Source organism: Perognathus longimembris, unplaced genomic scaffold, assembly GCF_023159225.1.
Source record: "Perognathus longimembris pacificus isolate PPM17 unplaced genomic scaffold, ASM2315922v1 HiC_scaffold_5797, whole genome shotgun sequence".
Lineage (NCBI taxonomy): Eukaryota > Metazoa > Chordata > Mammalia > Rodentia > Heteromyidae > Perognathus > Perognathus longimembris.
The window spans coordinates 383653-405742 of record NW_025961263.1 but is presented as its reverse complement, the minus strand read 5'-3'; the positions used below and the strand labels follow the sequence as shown (position 1 = coordinate 405742).

Sequence of the window (22090 nt, the reverse complement as noted above, 5' to 3'; positions counted from 1 at the left end):
AATGGAAGCAAAAATGGATACAATGCAAGCCGCCTTTAAAGAAAATCTCCACACCCTGAGAATTGAAATGCATGAAAAAATAGATTTAAAATACAACTCTTTAAAGGAAGAAATTTCCACGATCAGAGCTGATATGACAACCATGAATAGCTCTCTGACATCCATAAACTCCGCAATTGAAACCATAACACAAAGAGTGGACCATATGGAATCCAGAATCTCTCGCCTGGACGATGAAGCAGCTGACAACAACCAGAAAATGACCACACTCCAAGAAAAGGTGAAGCTTCAGGGAAGATTACTCCAGGAACTAATGGACAAAGACAAGAGATATAATCTGCGTATAATTGGAATAGAAGAAGGAGCCGAATATCAGAGCAGAGGGCTTAATCATGTTCTCAATAAAGTTATTGCAGAAAACTTCCCCAATCTCACAGGGGACCCCATCCAGGTAACCGAAGCCTATAGGACACCTGGCAGGCCAGACCCCAGGAAAACCACCCCAAGGCACATAATATTCAAGACTACAGACCTCAAGATTAAAGAGCAAATTCTGAATTCAGCCAAAGCGAAGAAGGAAACTTTTTTCAATGGGAAGAGGATTCGAATAACATCCGACTTATCCACACAAACTTACCAAGCTCGAAGTGAGTGGAAGAACACCATCCAAGTACTTCAGAATAACAATTTACAACCTCGGATCAAATATCCAGCGAAACTGGAGTTCACATTCGAAGGGAGAACCAGATCTTTCCACACCAAAGAGGAGCTAAAGGAGTATGTGAATAAAAAACCAGCCCTACAGCGAATATTAAGAGGGGAAGCCCACCCAACAGAGATCGTAAAAGACACACAGACAGATTCAGAAAGAAACTTCAATAGCCAAAGTCCAGCAGAAACACAAGCTCACTAAAGACAAGAAGAAAAAAAAAAAAAAACAACAGGAAAAAACAGCCCAACAAGAAAATGGAAGGAGAAAAAACACCCTTATCCTTGATCTCTTTAAATATAAATGGCTTAAACTCCCCGATCAAGAGGAGCAGACTGGCAGAATGGATCCGCAAGCAAAAAGTTGACATCTGTTGTCTACAAGAGACCCACCTTACAGCAAGGGACAAAAACAGGCTTCGAATGAAAGGATGGAGCAAGATCTACCAAGCAAATGCACCCACCAAAACGGCAGGTGTAGCCATCCTGATCTCAGACAAGCTGGATTTCTCTTTAAAGTCCACTCAAAAAGACAAAGAAGGACACTACATATTGATACAAGGAAAAATCCAGAATCAAGACATCACGGTGATAAATGTATACTCACCGAACAAAAGAGGCCCGACATATGTCAAGCAAATTCTCACAGAATTACAGAGCAAGATAGATGCAAACACAATCATAGTGGGTGACTTTAATACTCCTCTCTCTCCAAGAGACAGATCCAACACCCAGAGGATTAGTAAGGGAGCTGAGGACCTAAATAACACCATTGCCCAAATGGATCTAACAGACCTATATAGAACCTTCCACCCTACAGAGACCCAATACACCTTCTTTTCAGCAGCCCATGGATCATATTCCAAAATAGACCACGTCATAGCCCACACAAAGAACCTCAGCAAATACAAAAGAATTGACATCATCCCATGTATTATATCTGATCACAGTGGATTAAAGGTAACCCTCAACAACAAAGGATACCACAGAGCCCATACACACTCTTGGAGGCTAAACCCCACGCTGCTATCCAACACTTGGGCCACAGATCAAATTAAAGATGAAATCAACGAATTCATAAGCCACAATGACAAAGAAAACACATCACAAAGAAACCTATGGGACACAGCTAAGGCAGTTCTGAGGGGCAAGATCATTGCACTCAGTACCCACATTAAAAGAATGGAAGCAGAGCAGGTGAATACCCTCACGATGAAACTAAAACAACTGGAGAAACAAGAAATGACAGAATCTAAAACGACTAGGAGGGGAGAGATTACAAAGATTAAAGAAGAGATAAATCTGATTGAAAATAGAAAGACCATTCAACAAATAAATAAGACTAAAAGCTGGTTCTTTGAGAAAATAAACAAAATTGACAGACCCCTTGCAAGACTCACAAAAAAAAGAAGAGAAGAGACTCATATACGTAAAATCAGGGACTCCACAGGAAAAATTACAACAAATACACACGATATTCAAACAATCATAAGGAGCTATTTCCAAAACCTCTACTCAACAAAAAACAATAATTTTACAGAAATGGATCAATTCTTAGAGAAGTACAAACTGCCCAAACTGAACCAAGAAGAAATAAATCAACTAAATAAACCAATAACTTACGGTGAGATACAGGAGGTAATCAAGAACCTCCCTACTAAGAAAAGCCCAGGCCCAGATGGATTCACCAATGAATTCTACAAAACCTTTAGTGAGGAGCTAATTCCAATACTCCTCAAACTCTTCCGCGAAATAGAAACGGAGGGAAAAATCCCGAACTCATTCTACGAAGCTAATATCATACTCATCCCCAAACCAGGCAAAGATCCAACAAAAAAAGAGAACTACAGACCAATATCACTAATGAACACAGATGCAAAGCTCCTCAATAAAATATTAGCTAACAGGATCCAGAAAGTGATCAAGAATATCATACATCATGACCAAGTAGGCTTCATCCCTCAGTCACAAGGATGGTTCAACATCCGTAAATCAATCAATGTAATTCACCACATAAACAGAACTAAAATCAAGAATCACATTGTTATCTCAGTCGATGCCCAAAAAGCCTTTGACAAAATACAACATCCATACCTATTAAAAGCTTTGGAGAGAACAGGAATAGATGGAACATTCCTCAAAACAATAAAAGCCATATACAACAGACCAACTGCTAATATCATATTAAATGGAGAGAAACTTAAATCATTCCCCCTAAACACAGGAACAAGACAAGGATGCCCACTCTCCCCACTTCTGTTCAACATAGTACTGGAATCCCTAGCCATAGCAATAAGGCAAGAGGAGGACATCAAAGGGATCCACATCGGCAAGGAAGAAATCAAGTTATCCCTATTCGCAGACGACATGATCTTATATCTCAAGGACCCAAAAAACTCAGTACCCAAACTCCTACATCTAATAAACCAATTTGGCAAAGTAGCAGGATACAAAATCAATCCACAAAAGTCAGCAGCTTTTCTGTACACCAGCAATAGACAAACAGAAAAGGAAATTATGGAAACGATTCCATTTACAGTAGCCAAAAAAAGAATAAAGTACCTAGGGATCAACTTAACCAAGGACGTGACGGACCTATTCAATGAAAACTACAAAAATCTAATAAGGGAAATCAAAGAAGACACAAGGAGATGGAAAGACCTCCCATGCTCATGGGTAGGCAGAATCAATATAGTGAAAATGGCCATACTGCCCAAATTGTTATACAAATTCAATGCAATACCTATCAAAATCCCAGCCACATTCTTCACTGAAATAGAGAAACCATCCATAAGTTCATATGGAACAGCAAAAAAACCTAGAATAGCCAAAGCAATTCTAGGCAAAAAACATAGTGCAGGAGGTATCACCATACCCAGACTTCAAGCTCTACTACCAAGGCCATCATAACAAAAACAGCATGGTATTGGTATAAAAACAGATCGGAAGACCAGTGGATTAGAATTGAAGACCCAGAAATAAAAACCGCACTCTTACAGCCAACTGATATTCGACAAAGGAGCTAAAGACATACAATGGAATAAACATAGCCTCTTCAACTACTGTGCTGGGAGAACTGGGCAGCCATATGCAGAAAACTCAAAGTAGACCCAAGCCTATCACCATGCACCAAGATCAACTCAAAATGGATCAAGGACCTCAACAATCAGACCTGAATCCTTGAAACTACTGAAGGACAGAGTAGGGAAAGACACTAGAACTTATAGGCACAGGAAGGAACTTCCTGAATAGAGTCCCAGGCGCACAACAAATAGGGGAAAGACTCAACAAATGGGACTACTACAAATTAAAAAGTTTCTGCACAGCTAAGGTCATAGCCACCAAAATAGAAAGACAGCCAACGATATGGAAAGGATATTTACCAGCACAGCAACAGACAAAGGCCTGATATCTGTCATCTACAGAGAACTCAAAAAACTAAGCCCCTCCAAGCCCAATAAACCTATTAGGAAATGGGCAAAAGAGCTAAAGAGAGACTTCACAAGAGAAGATATAAAAATGGCAAAGAAACACATGAGGAAATGCTCAACATCCCTGCTAGTAAAGGAAATGCAAATAAAAACAACCCTGAGATACCACCTCACCCCAGTTAGAATGGCCTATACTCTGAACTCAGGAAACAACAATGCTGGAGGGGCTGTGGGGAAAGAGGAACCCTTCTCCATTGTTGGTGGGAGTGCAAATTAGTACAGCCACTTTGGAGAACAGTATGGAGGTTTCTCAAAAAGCTCAATATAGACCTACCCTATGACCCAGCCATACCACTCCTAGGCATCTATCCTAAACAGCAAAACCCAAGATATCAAAAGGACATTTGTACTTCCATGTTTATCGCAGCACAATTCACAATAGCCAAAATTTGGAAACAACCCAGATGCCCCTCCACAGATGAATGGATCCAAAAAATATGGTACTTATACACAATGGAATACTACATAGCGATTAGGAATGGTGAAATATTGTTATTTGCAGGGAAATGGTCAGAACTCGAACAAATAATGTTGAGTGAGACAAGCCTAGAACACAGAAAACAAAGGGGCATGATCTCCCTGATATATGACTGTTAACAAAGGGAGATGGAGAGACAGTAGAGACCAAGTCTGTGAACACTGTATATGTGCTTGATACATTGTATACTGCATATGGGTCTACCTGACCTAGACAAGGGATGGGAAAACAGGTTGTAAGATATCACAAGAAATGTACACAATGCCCTACTATGTAACTGCACCCTCTTTGCACAGCACCTTGTAAAAAAAAAAAAAATTATGTTCAATTGATAATAAAAAAAAAAATAAAAAAAAAAATAAAAAAAAAAAGAAAAATACATACGTTCTTTCTTGATCTTTTCAGCTACTAGAAACTCATCTCTTTCAACAGTTGGGGCAAAGTTGCTGCCAATAACACGCACAGCGAAACTGGAACTGCTGCGCTACATCAGCTGAAAGATAAACAAAGGAAAAATTACAGACAGTCAGATCACATTTCAGGACTTACAGCTCAAGCAACTGGATGCATGAATTTACCTTCCACCTCCCCCAAGGTCTTAAATGACAGCAACGGAAACGCTATTAGGAGATCAGACAAATGGTTAAATGAGTCAAACAGAAGAGAGACAGTAACAGGCCAGTCAGCTGGAAAAAAAATCCTAGAAGACAAAAAACAAACTGGATTGATAATCACTGAAAAAGGAGCAGGAAAAGTCAGACTAGACACAGAATATGAGAGGCACAGCCTAGTGAGGACAGCCTTTGAAGCAGCTCCCAGGTCAAAAACAAACACCAGAAACACCTAGCAACTGAAAGCCTACATCTTCACCTCTAGATAAAGATGATTACTTAAGCCCGTTTGCTTTTACTCTCTTCAAAGATACCACTAAACTGCAGAATATACCAATTTTTTTCTTAATAAGGCAAAGAAAACAAGGCGGTAATAAAGCCAGCAAGACTTCCACAAAGTGTCAGGTGCTGGAAAGCAGATGGATGTGTGGCAACTGACTCCGATGGACTGAAAGCTCCATACCTGCAGGGACAGGAAGGAAAAGAGGGGCATGAGTGTCAAAGGCCAGGAAGAAAGTGCCCTCTGCAGACACCCAGGGAAGGACCAAAGAGGTGCTCTCTTCCCAGGGCACAGTGCCATGGCAGAAGAGGCCTGGATGCAAGTCTGAAAAGAAAAGCAAAACCATGGGCCCTCTACCTGAGCCCAGCCTGATGACGATCACTGACCCCTACCCTCACAGAGAGTAAGTGAAATACTGGCCTCAGGGAGCACCGGCCCTGCAGGAGACCAGTCAAGACAAGACACTGAGCAGCACAGGTCCCTCTGCACAGCACAATACCTGGCAAAGGCTGCCCTGGCACAGAATTTTCAAACCACAAAGATTAGTCAGACATTGAAGCACAGCAAGAGAAATAAAAACAGGAAGAAAAAGAAACCATTACAAAGAGCAACAATACAGCAAAGAGAAAAGAGGGGAAAAACTTTTAAAACAAAAATTAGGAGACGAGCATTCTTCCACTAGGCCATATTCTCAGCCCTTAAAACAAAAATTAGTAGAGGTGAAATGTAATGCATTAATGGACTAAGGCCTGGATGTTATAAACAGACACATCTAGAGAAGACAAATTCTTCCATTGTGAAAAGATGATGGTAGAATGTGATAAAGAAGTTGTATTTAAAGTTGAAGAACTAGGAAGGGTAAGGGGTGGCAAAGGTATAAAGGTGGATGGATATGATCAATGCATGCTGTGTGCACGAAATATCACTGCAAATCCCATTAACGTGTACAACTTATATGTGCTAAAAAATATTATATATTTTTAAAGAGTCCCCTCAAACACTAGAACAAAAGGCAAGAAGATGGAAATTAAGCCAGTCCAGGTAAGGCAGGGCCAGGCTAAAGGAGAAAGAAGAATACTGGAGTGGAATAAATTTCCAAGAAGATTGCAAGAAGACAGCTAAATAAAAGGGGAGGGGGAGGCAAAAGTCTCTAGAGTGAAAAAACCCTTACCAAAAGGAGAGGAAGAAGCATGTTCTCTTACTACTAGTTATTTGGGGGTATAGCTCAGGTGGTAGAGCACCTGTCTAGGAAGTGGAAGGCCCTGAGTTCAAACCTCAGTATTGCTATCTTAAAAAAAAAAAAAAAACCTAGAGGGAAGATGGGAGAAAATGAGGGAGGAGGTAACAAGTTGGATAAGAAATGTACTTGCCTTACATATGAAACTGCAACCCCTCTGTACTTCACTTTGACAATAAAAAAGAAAAAATAATAATTTTAAAAAAGAAAGAAAATCTGCCCAACTGGTTTATCGCAACTGCAACTGTTACTCAGCTGAAAGATGCCATCTCAGAAGGGAACCCAAGTGAAAGGACATCCAGCCCTCTCCCCTACAGAAAATCAGCTATCTTACAAAGGAAGGGGCAGGAAGCCATGGTGGTCACCAAGCCTGCCTGGCCCTTCTGTGAACTTGAACTGAAGCCTCCAAGGGCAGGCCTGGTCCACCCACTGTGAACAGTGCCTGGTCCGCCCTCCCTCATCCAAAGGAGTGGATGGGCCATCAGAAAAGACAGCTCGCAGCAGCTACCAGTAAAGTCTTCATTAGTAAATGGACATGTGAACTGGGAGTTTCACCTCGAAATTCAAGAGGGCAGGCTGAACTCAGAGTACCGTCCTTCCCACATTATACATAACTCAAAACTCGTAGAAAAGGAAGAAAATAATTAGGGAAGACACAAAGGAAGTCAGAAAACTGGACAGAGAAGGGGAACTCTTGGTGAAAGAGAAATTAAGAATCCTTGAAAGATGGAAGTTGGAGGTTTCCCTGGTTGGGGGGTCTTTATTTTTGTTTTCATATTGTTTGCTTGCTTTTTGCCTCCCATATGCTCCAACCAGGGTTGCGTAACACTCCAAATCCAAACCACATATAGGCAAAGAGAAAACAACACAGAAAGCCTCCTTCCTCCATCCAGTCAACAGGCAGAGGAGGAGAGAGGTCTGGATAAAGTGGCCCAGTTCCAAAGCCAGCCACTCTGCGACCCACGCTCTCCGCCCAAGCACCTTCTAAGGAGCCCTGTCCCTCCCGCTACCACATACATCCATGGAAGACACTCTAGTATGCAAAAACACACACCAACCAGCACGCCCACCACAGAGGAAGGGGGGACTGCAGAGGAGGGAGAGAAAAGAAGACCCTTGAAAGCACCTGAAAAATGGCGAATTAAGATGCAAACACTACTCAAATGAATGTGGACTGTTTCTTTTTATACCAGACAAAATAAAGTGTAGACTCAGAAGAGTTAGCAAAGATAATGAAGGATGCCACGCAATGATTTAAAAAACAGCCAAGACAACAATTTCAATGTGGACACTTCTTTGGTTCATTTGCAAGACATAAAAAAACACTAATAGAATGGGAAAACAAATACATCCTCAAGTAGACTCGCAGATATCCAGGGGCCTGCCTCAGTAAGAGCAGGACCACTGAAAGGAAATGACCACCTCCACTAGCCAACCAGAGAAGCCTGCCATGCACAGCTGAGTTAGCAGCCAAGGCCAGCATCAACAGGACAGGCAGTAGTACTGTACAGTGTGACAGGAAGGACACACACATAACCCTGTCTAACTATGAAAAATAATCCCACAAATATGAAATTAAAAATTCTATAAAATAAACTGTCAAAGTCATTTTTAAAGCCCAGAAAAGATGTAATAAAAGTAATGTATCTAGACGGAACCCTGGAATAGTAAAAAGGCACTAAGTGACAAAGGAGTCTAAACAAAGCATGGCAATTAGTTAATACCAACCTATCATTAATGAGCCATATCTGTGATACTGTACCACAATAATGTAAAATGGTAGTAACAGAGAAATGGAATTATAGGGACTGTGCAAAGTCAGTTTTTCTGCAAACCTAAAATCATCTTAAAAACTTAAAAAAAAAAATGCTGTAGCCAGCATCAGAGGCTCACACCTGTAATCCTAGTTACTCAGTAGGCTGAGATCTGAAGACTGTGGTTCAAAAGCCAGCCAAGGCAGAAAAGTCATAGAACTATGGACAAGAAACCTCTAAAGTGGGCTCACAGTAGTTATTCTGAGTAAGTACCATATTTATGGAGTTCCAAATGAGAAAGTTAACATTTACTTCAGCAAAATATTCTCTGCCCGCCCTCCTCACCGCTCAGTCTCTAGTTCCCTTTCCCCATCCACCACTTTTACAAGGCTCTTGTTTGTGGACCCACTTGAGATTCCAATGCACAGAACAAGTTGAAATGCGATGCTCTAACACAAAGTAGATAGAAACCATTTACACTAAACTTGTAGTTCCCAAACTCTTTGGTCCCAGGACTACATAAAGTCTCAAACTTGAGGACCCAACAAGTTAATGTATTCTGTAATTATCCATACCTACCATCTTAGATATCTCAATGACAATTTTTAAATAACTTTAAAATAACTGAACCTTAAAGATTCTATATCATCTCTTAGTTATGCTTAGTGCCTGACACACTGTAAGTGTCCTGTAAAGAATTGTTACAATGTATTGTTTAGGGAATAATGACAAGAAAAAAAAATCCTAATGAAAACACAATCACTGAGTTGTAACTTCCTATCATGGAATCCTTGGCTGGCTGAATCTGTAGATCCATAACTCACAGATCTCAGAGGACTGCCTGTACATGGAATGTACATTTTCATGTACCTGTAACTGTTCTGATGTACATTTAGTATTACCTGGTCTTCCCAGCAAGGAAGATCTAGAACTTCAACAAATCATCACCAAAACAGCAGCAGCACAATTTATAATGCCAAAAGAACCACCAATATGACACCTGTGGTTTGCTTGTGGCTAGAATTACACCCACCTAACTCAGTATACTGTTAGTCATAAATGAAAATATACGTTCAAAGTGTATGCTGAAATGGCAAAGACCCCCCCTTACTTTGGTTTTTATCTCAGAAAAGTGTCTCTCACAGAGTAGGAAAGCCAAAAACAAGCATGTTTTTGTCAACGACAGCAATGATGACTGTGTCCAAAGATATAAGCAGAATGTTCTCCTGGGATGAGCAGGAATATAGAGATATAATTTTCTTATCACTGGCGGGCAGTGTGTGTTTCAAGCAAATGCACAGGTGTTACATGAAGAAAAATGTGGCAGGACAGTTTGGATCTTGAAGTAACAAGGTATGCATTACAGGATGGGCTTCAGGGTAGGGCTGGCAGGAGGGAGGTGGAATTTTTAGAATTTTAGAATATGGTGCCTAGGGAAGTCTTTAGGTGACTCAAGGCAGGCCCTTAAAGGGAACAGTGGAACCTAGATGTCGTTTTCTTGCTTCCTGGCCACAAGGCTTACCTCATTTAACATGGTTTGTTTTAGGTTCATCCATCTCCCTGTAAATGACCAATTATTATTCTTTCTAATGGATGAGTAAAATTCCACTGTGTATACATATCACATTTTTTTGACCCATTCATCTACTGTAGGGCATCTTAGCTGTTTCCACAACTTGGCTATTGAGAGTAGTGCAGCAATGAACATGGATGTGCAAGTGTCATAGCACTTAAAGTGTGTGTATACTCATGTGTGTATACTCGTGTATATTCATATATACATGAATACTGGATTAATGCTATAGAATACATTTGAAAGTAACAAGTAACATGTCTTGACATTATTAAAAGATAATAAGGCTGCCAAGCAATGTTAGCTCAAGCTTGTAATCCTAGCTGCTATGGAGGGTAAGACCTAAAAAATCACAGCTCAAATCCAGGCAGAAAAGCCCATGAAATTCATTCTCCAAAATAGCCACGAAAAAGTTGGGCCAGAGGCATGGCTCAAGTGTGACAGCATCAGCAAAGCAAATGCAAACACAAGGTCAAGTTCAAACCCCAGTATTGTCAAATAGAGCCAATTACTGACAATGTCACTAGAATGTGATGTCATTAATCAAACTGTCTATGAAGTTTATCAGATATAACATCCAATGAAATGTAGATATTTTATGAAATTTTATAAATGTCAAAATATTGTACAGATAGCTGGGCACTGGTGGCTCATGCCTGTAATCCTACCCACTCAGGAAGCTGAGATCTAAGGATAGCAGTGGTCGAAGCCAGCACAGGCAAGAGAGTCTGTGAGACTCTTATCACCAATAAACTATTCAGAAAAAACTGGAAGTGGTGCTGTGGCTCAAGTGGTAGGGTGCTAGCCTGGAGCAACAGAGAGGCTCAGTGTCAGAGCCCAGGCCCTGAGTTTAGGCCCTAGGATCGGCAAAAAGAAAATATATATATATGTATACATATATATACACACATATGTATATTAAAGAAACGACTGAATACAAATCCTTCAGTAAGGAGCGTAATTTGGACTTATAAATTTTGCTTGGCAATCCTAGCTGTCCAGATACAGCAAAGAGAACATCATCTGTCATGAACATTATGAAATACTTTATTCACAGAGGACCCTCCCTGGATCTTGCCGACAGCCCCACAGACGTAGCACAGGTGCCGTTCTAAATGGGGAGAAAGAGGAGGCGGCAGAACTTTGCTCAAGAAAGTCCACATTCTTGAGGTGGTGAAACTTCCACATCAATCAAAGAGCGCCTCAATGAATGTTTCTCTTAAAATCCAGAAACACTCTGGCTCACGATGAACAACTAAGTTTCTTCTAGATACGAATGGAAATGAACTGATGTGAAACACAACGCGAAAGCCTCCTGAGGAGCAACCTGGGAACAGGAGACCTGAAAGATTAACTCGGGGCGCCAGCTTCCGGAAGGGGAGAAACGCCGATGGGGCAGGCATGCATCCACCCACCTTTGGGGTGCTGTCTCCTGGGGGGGGGCGGGACGGCGCTCACGGCCCTCCCCCCACCCAGTACTAGGACGCGAGGCCCGAGGGATGTCAGCACCACCAGCACCGGGGTGGCCAGGCTGGGGAGGGCGCCCCGAAGATTTCTTACCGTGGACGCTGTCCCAAGAACTGCGCGGGCCCAGGCAGCGGCAGCACGAGACGACCACGGTCCCTCAGGCCCCACGGCTACCACGCAGCCGCCCCCCCCGGCCCCCCGAGAGTCCCGAGCCTCGCCGCCACGCGCGGCCGGGCTCCGAATACGCGCGCCGCCTTCCCGAAGAACGCCGGGCTCGCCTCCCCGCCCTTGGGGGCTCGGCAGGCGCGGGGCCCCGTCGACCCGAGGTCGCCTTCGGGGGCGGCTTCTCCGCAGCCACCTCGCCCTCGTCCCCCTCCCCGGCCGGGCCGCCGTCCGCGTCCTGCGCGCCCTCCGCGCGCGCGTGGGGACGGCGGCCCGGCCGGGGAGAGACGCGACCCGCGCTGGCGGGCGCCCCCGGGCCCGGCCCGGCCTCGGCGCGCAGCCAGCCGTCGGGGCGCCCGCTCCCGCGCGCCCGGCCCCCCTCACCCCGCTCCCGCGCGCCCGGCCCCCCTCACCCCGCTCCCGCCCCACCCCTCACCCCGCTCCCGCCCCACCCCACACCCCCGGGCCCGGCCCCGCCCGGCCCCGCGCGCGCACCTTCACCCCGGCCCAGGATGCGGCAGCACAGCGTCTGCAGGAGGACGTTGGGCGACTTCTGGTCGGGGGTCGCCATCGTCGCCCCGGCCGCGCGCGACGGCCTCCCCCACGCCCCGCGGGCCCGGCCTCCCGGCTACCGAGCGGCCATGTTCGCGGAAGCGGCGGCGGCGGCGCGCGCTTCCCGTCATGCCCCACGCCCCGCCGCGCGCCCGCGCAGTGCGCAAGCGCCAACCCCACATCCGGTTCCCGCCGCGGGTCCCCGGCTTCCGCCGGCGCGGCTGTGGGGGACGCGAGAAAGGTTCCGCGCCGGGCGGCGGGGCGGGGCGCGGCGGGGCCTCCGCACACCGCGCGCGGGGGAGGGTCCGCGTGGCGCCCGTGCCTTACGACGGCCACCCCGGCTGCGTCCGCGGTGCACGGGACGAGCCCGGCCCCGCCGCTCCGCGCCCCGCCTAGGGGGCTGGGCCTGCGGGGAGGCGGGGGGGGGGGGGGGGGAAGGTGGCCCGGTGCTCGCCGCCGCCGTGGGGCCCCCGGGGCCGGCCTGCCCCGCGTGGGGGGGGAAGGGGGTGTGCCCCGGGGCCGGCCTGCCCCGCGTGGGGGGGGGAGGGAGAAAGGGGGTGCCCCCGGGGCCGGCCTGCCCCGCGTGGGGGGGGGAAGGGGGTGTGCCCCGGGGCCGGCCTGCCCCGCGTGGGGGGGGAGGGAGAAAGGGGGTGCCCCCGGGGCCGGCCTGCCCCGCGTGGGGGGGGAAGGGGGTGTGCCCCGGGGCCGGCCTGCCCCGCGTGGGGGGAAAGGGGGTGTGCCCCCGGGGCCGGTCTGCCCGGACTCCGCCTCTGACCTCCGTGGAAGCTTGGCCTCCCCCGCCCCCTCCCCCTCCTGGACCCTGAGCTCCGCCCTGGGCCCTCCACAGGCCCCTGACACTGCCAGCCCCGGCCCCGGTCATCCCACCAGGCCACCAGGCAGCTCGCAACAGCCCGCAAACGGTCTCTTATTCTTGTACTTCGCAACGAAGGGCCAGACCTCGCCTCAGACGTGGCCCACCGGCCAAGCAGTGAGGTATAAGGCAGGCTGGGGGTGCAGTCCTGCTACGTCTGTTAAGACATCAGCTGGGAAGTAGGACCCTGAGGCTCGATAGAGACATTTGGGTAAAGCACGAAGACCATCACCATCCAGACCTTAAACACAGCAAGCAGCTGCCCTTCCTGTGTCCCGGAGATGCCTTGCCTTCATTGCCAGGAGCAACCAGCTCAGGTATTCTTGCCACAAATTACAATGGAATCCCAAAGGACTCAAAAAAAAATTATAAGGATGGGGTAGAAAAAGACACAGTAATGTGCTATGTATAGAACATTATACTATAAAGACACAAATGGGCTGAAAGTAAATGTATGGAAGAAAGAAATAACAAGAAACAGCACATTTCGTGCACCTATAAAGGCACATAGATATGAAGGGGGAAAAATAGACTTCAAGATGGAGAGTCCTACCAGAGATCAAGAAGGATGTTTCAGGGGCTGGGGATATGGCCTAGTGGCAAGAGTGCCTGCCTCATATACATGAGGCCCTGGGTTCAATTCCCCAGCACCACATATACAGAAAATGGCCAGAAGTGGCGCTGTGGCTCAAGTGGTAGAGTGCTAGCCTTGAGCAAAAAGAAGCCAGGGACAGTGCTCAGGCCCTGAGTTCAAGCCTAGGACTGCCCCCCCCCCAAAAAAAAAGGATGTTTCACAATGATAAAAGGTGAATGCATCAGGAGGACATAGTAGTAAGATATGTACATCTAATGACAAAGCTTCAGAGTAAGTGAAGCAAGTGGGACTTTCAGACAAGGGAGGTAAGATATTAACAATTTCTTCACACACAAGTATAAGACTGAAAAGTTAGTAAAAAAAAAAAAAAGTCAAGTTGAGGTATTAGAATTCAGGAAAAATTGAAGGAACAAGAAGGACCTCTGAAGCCCTCTTCCTAGGCTGCTTCAGTCTGGCCAGGGCCTAGCCAGGAAGACCTATGATGTTCCTAGCCAACAGACCACGCCCACAGAAGTGCAGGTTAAAAGCCCTGCCAGAGAAAGTGGTCTGTGAAGAAATGAATGAGGAACCCTCCGGCCATACCATGCCCTGATTAGAGCCAACTTGGTCAGACTACAGTGCCCAGATACTAAAAGTTAATCTGAGTGTGTCTTTGAGGATGCTGTTTGATGACATTAATGTTTAAATCCGTGGATCTGTTGGCTTTTCATCACTGACAAAGTGCCCGAGAGAAACAATTCAAAAAGAGCAGGGGGTTACATCAGCTCTGGAGGTTCAGAAGTTTCAGTCCATGGTGGCTTGGCCCCGGGTGCTTTTAAGCCTGTAACAAGGCAGTGATCATGGCAGAAAGGGTGAGCCACCACTTCGCGGTGGCCAGGAAACTAAGAAAGAGAGCTGGATACCAAATAGGTCTTCAGCCGGGCACTGGTGGCTCACGCCTGTAATCCTAGCTACTCAGGAGGCTGAGATGTGAAGGTCCCAGTTCAAAGCCAGCCCAGGCAGGAAAGTCTGTGAGTTGCTTATCTCCATTTAACCACCAGAAAACTGGAAGTGGCACTGTGGCTCAAGTGGTAGAGATGTAGCCTTGAGCTGAAGAGCTCAAGGACAGTACCTAGGCCCAGAGTTGAAGCCCCATGACCACCACCAACAACAACAAAAAGCCTTCAAGGGAGAGGGTACAAAGTATGCTTTCAAGGGCACCCCCATGTGACCCTACCTGCTAAAGTTTCTACAACCTCACAATGCCCATTCAAACTATGACTCCATGAATGGGTCGTGTATTGATGAGGTTATAGCCCTCATGACCCCCGCTGGACTGTATTGGGCATTGATCGTTCCACACATAAGCTTTGGGAGGAGGGGACATTTCTGATCCAAACCCTAACAGCCTAGATTAAAACCCATTGTACTCACTGGAGTCAGGCCTCATTCTGTCTATAAGTCCTCCATGAGACAGCAAGAGTGAGCTCTCTAGGCAAGAGAGTCTCCACAGAACCAGAACCTTCCTAATCTCTGGCCTGGCAGCCCACTTGCAGATCTCAGACCTGCTAGCCTCTCAGTGGTGGAGACCTTTCTTAACACCTCTTCTAACGGGTAGACACCCAAACGTGAATATCCACGCAGGGTTTCATAGAGATCTGGCGCACAGGGAAACCGCCTGAGAAATCCTACCAGCACAGCGAGCCGAGGAGAGACGTGAGACCAGCTGGGGTGTGCTTGTAGCCCACACTCCGATCCCTGAGGGAAGGGCGCCCCGGTCAGGCCCGCGTGTGCCTGGCAGGGAGGCACCAAGGCCAGCCCTCCCAAGCCACACGAAAGGAGAATGCTAAAACTGGGTCAATTCAGCGGTTACGCGGCTAGGGAGGACATTCCCAGGTTAATTTCAGAAAAATGCAAACTCTAGGCATGAGGGATGAGAGTGGCATTGTCACTGCAGGACCCACGAGAACCAAAAGGATGTGAGTAAGAAAAACAGGCAGAAAGGCAAGCTCAGTCCAACAGGTTTTACTGGCTGAAAACGGGAAGGGCCACCAAGTTTCCTTCAGCCAGGCTGAAGGGAAATGGCACCCACCCCTTAGGACCAGGGTCCCTTTAAATATTAGGCAGAAAACGTGAAGTGAGACAGGGCAGACGAGGCGGGATGGGGGCCGCGATCTTGCGCGAAGGGTTTCATCAGCACCAGACACGCCGTGGTCTCAGGCTGTCTTCCGTGACCACGGGGCGCGTTCGTTCAGGGAGGGCGAGGAAGACACGTCTGCAGGTTGGGCAGCTCTAAGATAGGGCCGATGGGGGAAGGTGAATGTGTTCAGTTTGAGTTTTTTTTTCCATCCGTGAGGAAATGTTAAGAGCAAAATTGTGGGGATAAGTTTCACAGCTTGGGTTAGATGCACCAAGTCCAAGGCACCGAATGCTGAAGCTCAAGAAGTAAATAGCTTAAATAACCCTGTTTCAGGGAAACTAAAATTGATTTTAAAACAAACACCTTCCAACAAGGGAAACACATCCACACAGGGCCCTTCTCTGGTGCATTCTCTCCAACAGTAAAGGAAAAACTGCACATCGATTCCATAGAAGTCCTTGCAGGAAGTCCGGGGGGGGGCTGGTTCTGCTGCGGTCTGAATATGTCCCGTAGAAGCCCACGGCATTGTGGGAGGTGGTGTCAGCTCCAGGAGGCCCGGCCCGGGAGAAGGTGAGGGCTCTGGGGACATGTCCTTCAGCCGCCGTCGGGACGCCACCTCCTTCCTGTCGCAGGCGCCAAGCAGCCTCCTCCAGCACTGTGCCCTCCACGATGCAGACTTCGGCAGAGGCAGGGGCTGCTGGCCAACCTCAAACCAAAATGAACGCTTCCCTTGTACGTTGTTTGGGGCGCTTTGTCATAGTGGATAGCGGAAGCCAACAGATCTCCATAGATCATCCCACGAGAGCAGAGCCGCCGTAACCAAAATATCAGGAAGCCACTGTAGGAAGAGAAAACGGCATCAACCCCCTCTTAACCTAAAAGTCAACACTCTAAACAACATCTAAACAACATCTCAACCTGTCAAGTCCAACAATGGGCAAACGAAGCCAAGGGGGCTTCGTGAGTAAGCCAGTCCTGCTGGCTCCGTGGACCTGGATTTCTAGCGTCCACGACCGTCGCTGACGCCACCCTGACTATGGGATTTATTATGGATGCTCAAGCTGACAGACGCACCCCGCAGTGGAAGGCCGTTCAAAACTCAAAACCCGATCTACGTAACCACTGACGTAATTAAACTGAAAACTGTCAGATCATCTGAATCGTGCAAATCCTTTGATAGAAATCCATTTGTTTAAAATTCATTTATTTAAAAGCAAACCACAACAAGCCTCTCGAGCGGGTACCAGTCATCCTCCTGGCTCCTTCAGATTCTGCGGATGAGAGGCCGAGGTGTGAGGCCGGCTCCAGAAGAAACGTTGGAAAGACTCTGAACCCACCCCTGCTTTGGAAGCTGAGCTCGGAGGAGCCTGTTAGAGTGAACCTAGGCAGAAAGCTCCCCTGACATCCCCTCTCCAAAGAGAAGCTGGACTCCGCGGCGGGCCCTGTGGGGCCAGCCAGGCCGGGACAGGAAGGGCAGGAAGGCTCAAGTGGATAGATGGTAGCTCAGGTGCACCCCCAAGTGGGAAAGTGAGAACCTTCCCCCAAAGATAACCAGCGAAAAACAAGGCAGGAGGAGTGGATCGAGGGTACCCAGCCAGTGGAGCAAACAGGAGAGGCGCTGAGTTTCAACCCCGGGACCACAACAAAGAAAACAAAAACCCTCCAACGTAGGAATAGAGAGAACCATTTCCCTAAGCGCGAAGACACCTACAAAAATACAAAACTATCACTAAAGCAAATACCACACTTTATGCTATAGAAAGACTCAATGCTCTCTCTCTGAGAATGTTCATTAGCGCAGAAACAGGCTACCAAGACAAGAAAAATAAATGGGAATTTTCCATTTTGGAAAGGAAGATAGGAAAAACAAAACCTATACAGGAAATCCTGTGGAGTCCATCAAAAAGCTTCCAGAAGTAATAAAGAGCTAAACAGAGCTGAAGGATACAAGATCAACAAAAATCAAGTATGTTTCTATAAACTAATAATGAGAGGTACAGGTAAGAGGATTGTGAATTCAAGGCCAGCCTGGAAAAGGTATCAAGATCATATCTCAAAAACAAAAGGGCTGGACCTGTAGCTCAAGTGGTAGAGTGCTTGCCCTGAGCTCAATTCCCAATGTCTCAAAGAATAAATGAACAATAGAAAAATTAAGATTTAGTTCCGTTTCAAATAAACATGAAGTAGGGGTCCATCTGACCTAAAATGCAAGATTTGCACGCTAAACACAACAATTATCTGAGAGAAATTGGAAGAAGCCTGTGTTAGTGGAGAGACCCAGGCAGACACAGTAGCACACACCTGGAAATCTAGCACTTGGTATCACAGGTTTGAGGCCAGTCTGGACTCCATACTGCAAAATTAATGTAGGAGAAACAAGAGAAAAATACTATGGTGCCATAGTAAACCAAAGGAGCTCACAAATTGCATCAGACATAAATGGACTAATTCCAGAGGTAAAGTCCCACTCTTCCCGCAGACCATCAAAGGTGCTCAGGTTGACTTTGGTCTCCTGGCTTGAGCAACCGCTGCAAGTTTCATCTGTTGTAAAGCTATTTTTTTCTATTCCTTTCCCTGATGTGCTCTTCAGAAAACAAAAACAAAACTTCACTGCCCAGCCCATGCTTGGTGGCCTGGGTAGTTATACCCCATTCCTCTAAATGTCTACAGAAATTACGCGGAATTCTCCTGCATGAGCCATTTCTCTATTTCCTCCCATTTGCCGATTTCTGCAGTAACTTCTTTGTATCAGCATGTACTCAGGGGCACTTGTACTCCAGCTAACAGTCCAGTGCTTCCGACTTTATTGTGCACATTCCTCCCAACCAGACCCTTTGCACACTTCTGGTTTCTTCCTGTGTTCCTCTCACGCTTCCTTACCACTGCGAGCTTAAGAAATAAATTACTGTAGCTAGGTGTTGGTGGCTCACACCTGTAATCCTAATCACTCAGGAGGCTGAGATCCGAGGACTGGGGCTCAAAGCCAGACTGGGCAGGAAAATCCGTGAGACTCTTTATCTCCAATAAATTACCCTCCGAAAAGCTGAAGTGGAGCTCTGGCTCATGGCAGAGTACTAGCTTTGAGCAGAAGAAGCTGAGTGACAGTACCTGGGCCTTGGGACCAACCCCTAGAATCACAAACATCACTGACTAGTGTCATACTTTATACCAGTTTAGACCTGCGGAAAAACGGGGCAAACAGCACAGACCGCAGACGCCTGAGCCTCACCGCATGCTGCGGGTTATGAGCAATGAGCAATAGGGAGGCGGCATTGCTAGTTAAAGCCGAGTAACTGCTAAGACAACAGGTTCTGCCTTCGTGGACCCATCCTGACGGCCACAACATGGGCCTCTTCACCCAAAACCCTGAGAGGTCGTGTCAAAATGCAGCTACAGAAAGGGGAGATGTTCTTGAACTCCCCAAACTTGACGCGTTCTGATTAATGAGGTTTAAGACCTGCCCCCCGCAATGGTTGACTGAAACTAGTGAATTCTCTTTCAAATTACCATTAATCTACACATTCATATTAACTTTTCTTTCAGGACATTATAATGATTGATTGTTGGACAACAGGCCAACAGGTAAAAATCTCAATTAAGTGTTGGATGACTCGTATCTTTTTTTTTTTTGGCCAGTCCTGGGGCTTGGACTCAGGGCCTGAGCACTGTCCCTGGCTTCTTTTTGCTCAAGGCTAGCACTCTGCCACTTGAGCCACAGCGCCACTTCTGGCCATTTTCTATATATGTGGTGCTGGGGAATCGAACCCAGGGCCTCATGTATATGAGGCGAGCACTCTTGCCACTAGGCCATATCCCCAGCCCGACTCGTATCTTTTAAGAAATGGCCATTAAATGGTTGAGAGGGATAAATTGCTTTCAGAGTTGAAAAGTCTTTTGATCCATGCTTTGTTATCTTCTTATACTTAAGAAATGAAATTGATTTTCAAAGGTTGCTGTTTGACGAGACTCGACTGTACACATTGCCAGGATTGAAACCCGCTTGCTACCTGCATCTGGCCACCCAGCTCTCGTTTACAAGACGCTTGTGTTTCCCTGCGTTCTAACTGGCTAGCCAGCTCTGCAGTCATGCAAGTTTTATGGGATGCTGTTCGATGGATTCTAAAAGGGCCTTAAATCTTAAACACTATTTTTTAATTTAATTTATTTATTAATTGAACACAATTATTTTTGACAAGGTGTTGTGCAAAAAGGGTACAGTTACATAGTAGGGCAGTGTGTACATTTCTTGTGATATCTTACGCCCTGTTTTTCTATCTCTTCTCTAGGTCAGGTAGACATATATACAATATACAATGTATCAAGAACATATACAGAGCCACGTGGCCACGCCCAAGAAAGTTCGCCTAGGGCTTTAAATGTAATGTCGATATTAGACCATATGTCGACAGTAGTCTTATATGAACGTACATACCTAGCTTTTGAGCTATTGTATTCCCCTGAGAGGTCAATTTTTGACCTTTATATGTTGAGTAATTGTTTGGTTTTAGTTACATACTGTTGGGTCACTGCCCCAATCCTGTGGGGAATACTATTTGACAAGCAGTTTTTGGTTTCACAGACTTGGTCTCTACTGTCTCTCCATCTCCCTTTGTTAACAGTCATATGTCAGGGAGATCATGCCCCTTTGTTTTCTGTGTTCTAGGCTTGTCTCACTCAACATTATTTGTTCGAGTTCTGACCATTTCCCTGCGAATAACAATATTTCACCATTCCTAATCGCTATGTAGTATTCCATTGTGTATAAGTACCATATTTTTTGGATCCATTCATCTGTGGAGGGGCATCTGGGTTGTTTCCATATTTTGGCTATTGTGAATTGTGCAGCGATAAACATGGAAGTACAAATGTCTTTTTGATATCTTGGGGCTTGCTGTTCAGGATAGATGCCTAGGAGTGGTATGGCTGGGTCATAGGGTAGGTCTATATTGAGCTTTTTGAGAAACCTCCATACTGTTCTCCAAAGTGGATGTACTAACTTAAACACTATTTGAAAACAGATACACCTGGCTTTTCATAATGGGGATGAAAAATCTTAGGACACGAACTGCAGGTGACATCTCCGTGTTCTCTTGCTCTTCTTGGTAGGTCCTCCCTGGAGGTGCGCTTGTGTGCACTTGTGTGACTCCATAGATCACTTACAAGCTGTGCTGGCGGGGTCCCGGTGCCTGGCGTGTGGCAAGCTAGCCCGTGTGGCCACTGAAGCCCGGGGGGCCCCGGGAGCCAGGCCTGGGCCCTCCAGTGCCATGACGGCCCCGGTCCACAGGGTCCCTGTGTCCCCAGGGCCACAGCCCCCAGGAAGGCCGCGAGCTTGGAACCTGGGTGCCCTCCCTGGCACGCCAGGGCCACCTTGGACACCTTCGGTATCTTAGCACAATTGTGACAGCGGCCACACCTCGCTCCCCTGTCCTGCCCATCCCGGTGACGCCCCAAAGCTTTAAGCAGCTCTGCCAGGCTGTCGCCCCCATCCCAGAAAAACAAGAAGACCCGGGAGCGACACCCAGGGCCTGACTGTGACCTGCAGGGCCCCTCACTGGTGGACCTTTCTGATCGCTTACTGTGTTTTTATATCACGCCAGTGTCTTTAGGAATGGGGCGGCATCCCAGGAGAGATCGGAGAGGATTTGGAAGGAAGTTAGTTTGCCTTCCGAACAGCTGCCACTTCTGTTTTGAACACCTGCTTCCGTCAAGTTCATGGTGGAAGGCAGAGCCCCTCTTCTGCACCGAGCCCCCAGCGCAGACAGCGGGCAGAGGCGGACCCTTCGCTGCAGAGACGCGTCGGTCCCAAGGGGCGGCGTGCAGGTGGCCGTTCGAAGCCAGCCCGGGCAGGAGAACACGTGGGACTCTTACCTCCAGTTACCCAGCAGGGGTCGAGCGCTGGCCTGGGGTGTGAAAGTTCAGGGACGGCGCACGGCCCTGAGTTCAAGTCTCAGTACCAGCACACACACACATGCTCTGCTCCCAAGATGATGACCTCAGGCGCAGGTGCCGCACAGAGAGGGTCCCCCCCCCCCGCCCCCCGCGCGGCCTCCGCCCAGCGCCCGCGTGCGCGGGCACACAGTGGCATCCCTCTCCACCCGACGTTCACCTCGTTTGTTCTCTGGTCACATAGGCTGAGGCCCTGATAGCATCGGCTGCATGACACTCTGTTAGGCGGCGACACGGCTAATCCTG

At 47.2% G+C, this 22090-nt stretch overlaps 2 protein-coding genes across 2 annotated transcripts in view; both read right to left on the bottom strand.

The window, feature by feature from the left end:
- The window catches only part of LOC125345520 (gamma-tubulin complex component 3-like), a 45959-nt gene extending 33587 nt beyond the window's left edge, over nt 1-12372 (bottom strand). The window contains 3 exon segments of the mRNA XM_048337655.1: nt 5062-5146; nt 5148-5170; nt 12257-12372. Coding sequence (XP_048193612.1) covers nt 5062-5146; nt 5148-5170; nt 12257-12332 — 184 coding nt within the window. The 5' untranslated portion in view covers nt 12333-12372.
- Nucleotides 1-22090, bottom strand: part of LOC125345518 (guanine nucleotide exchange factor DBS-like) — a 928411-nt gene that overhangs the window by 676343 nt on the left and 229978 nt on the right.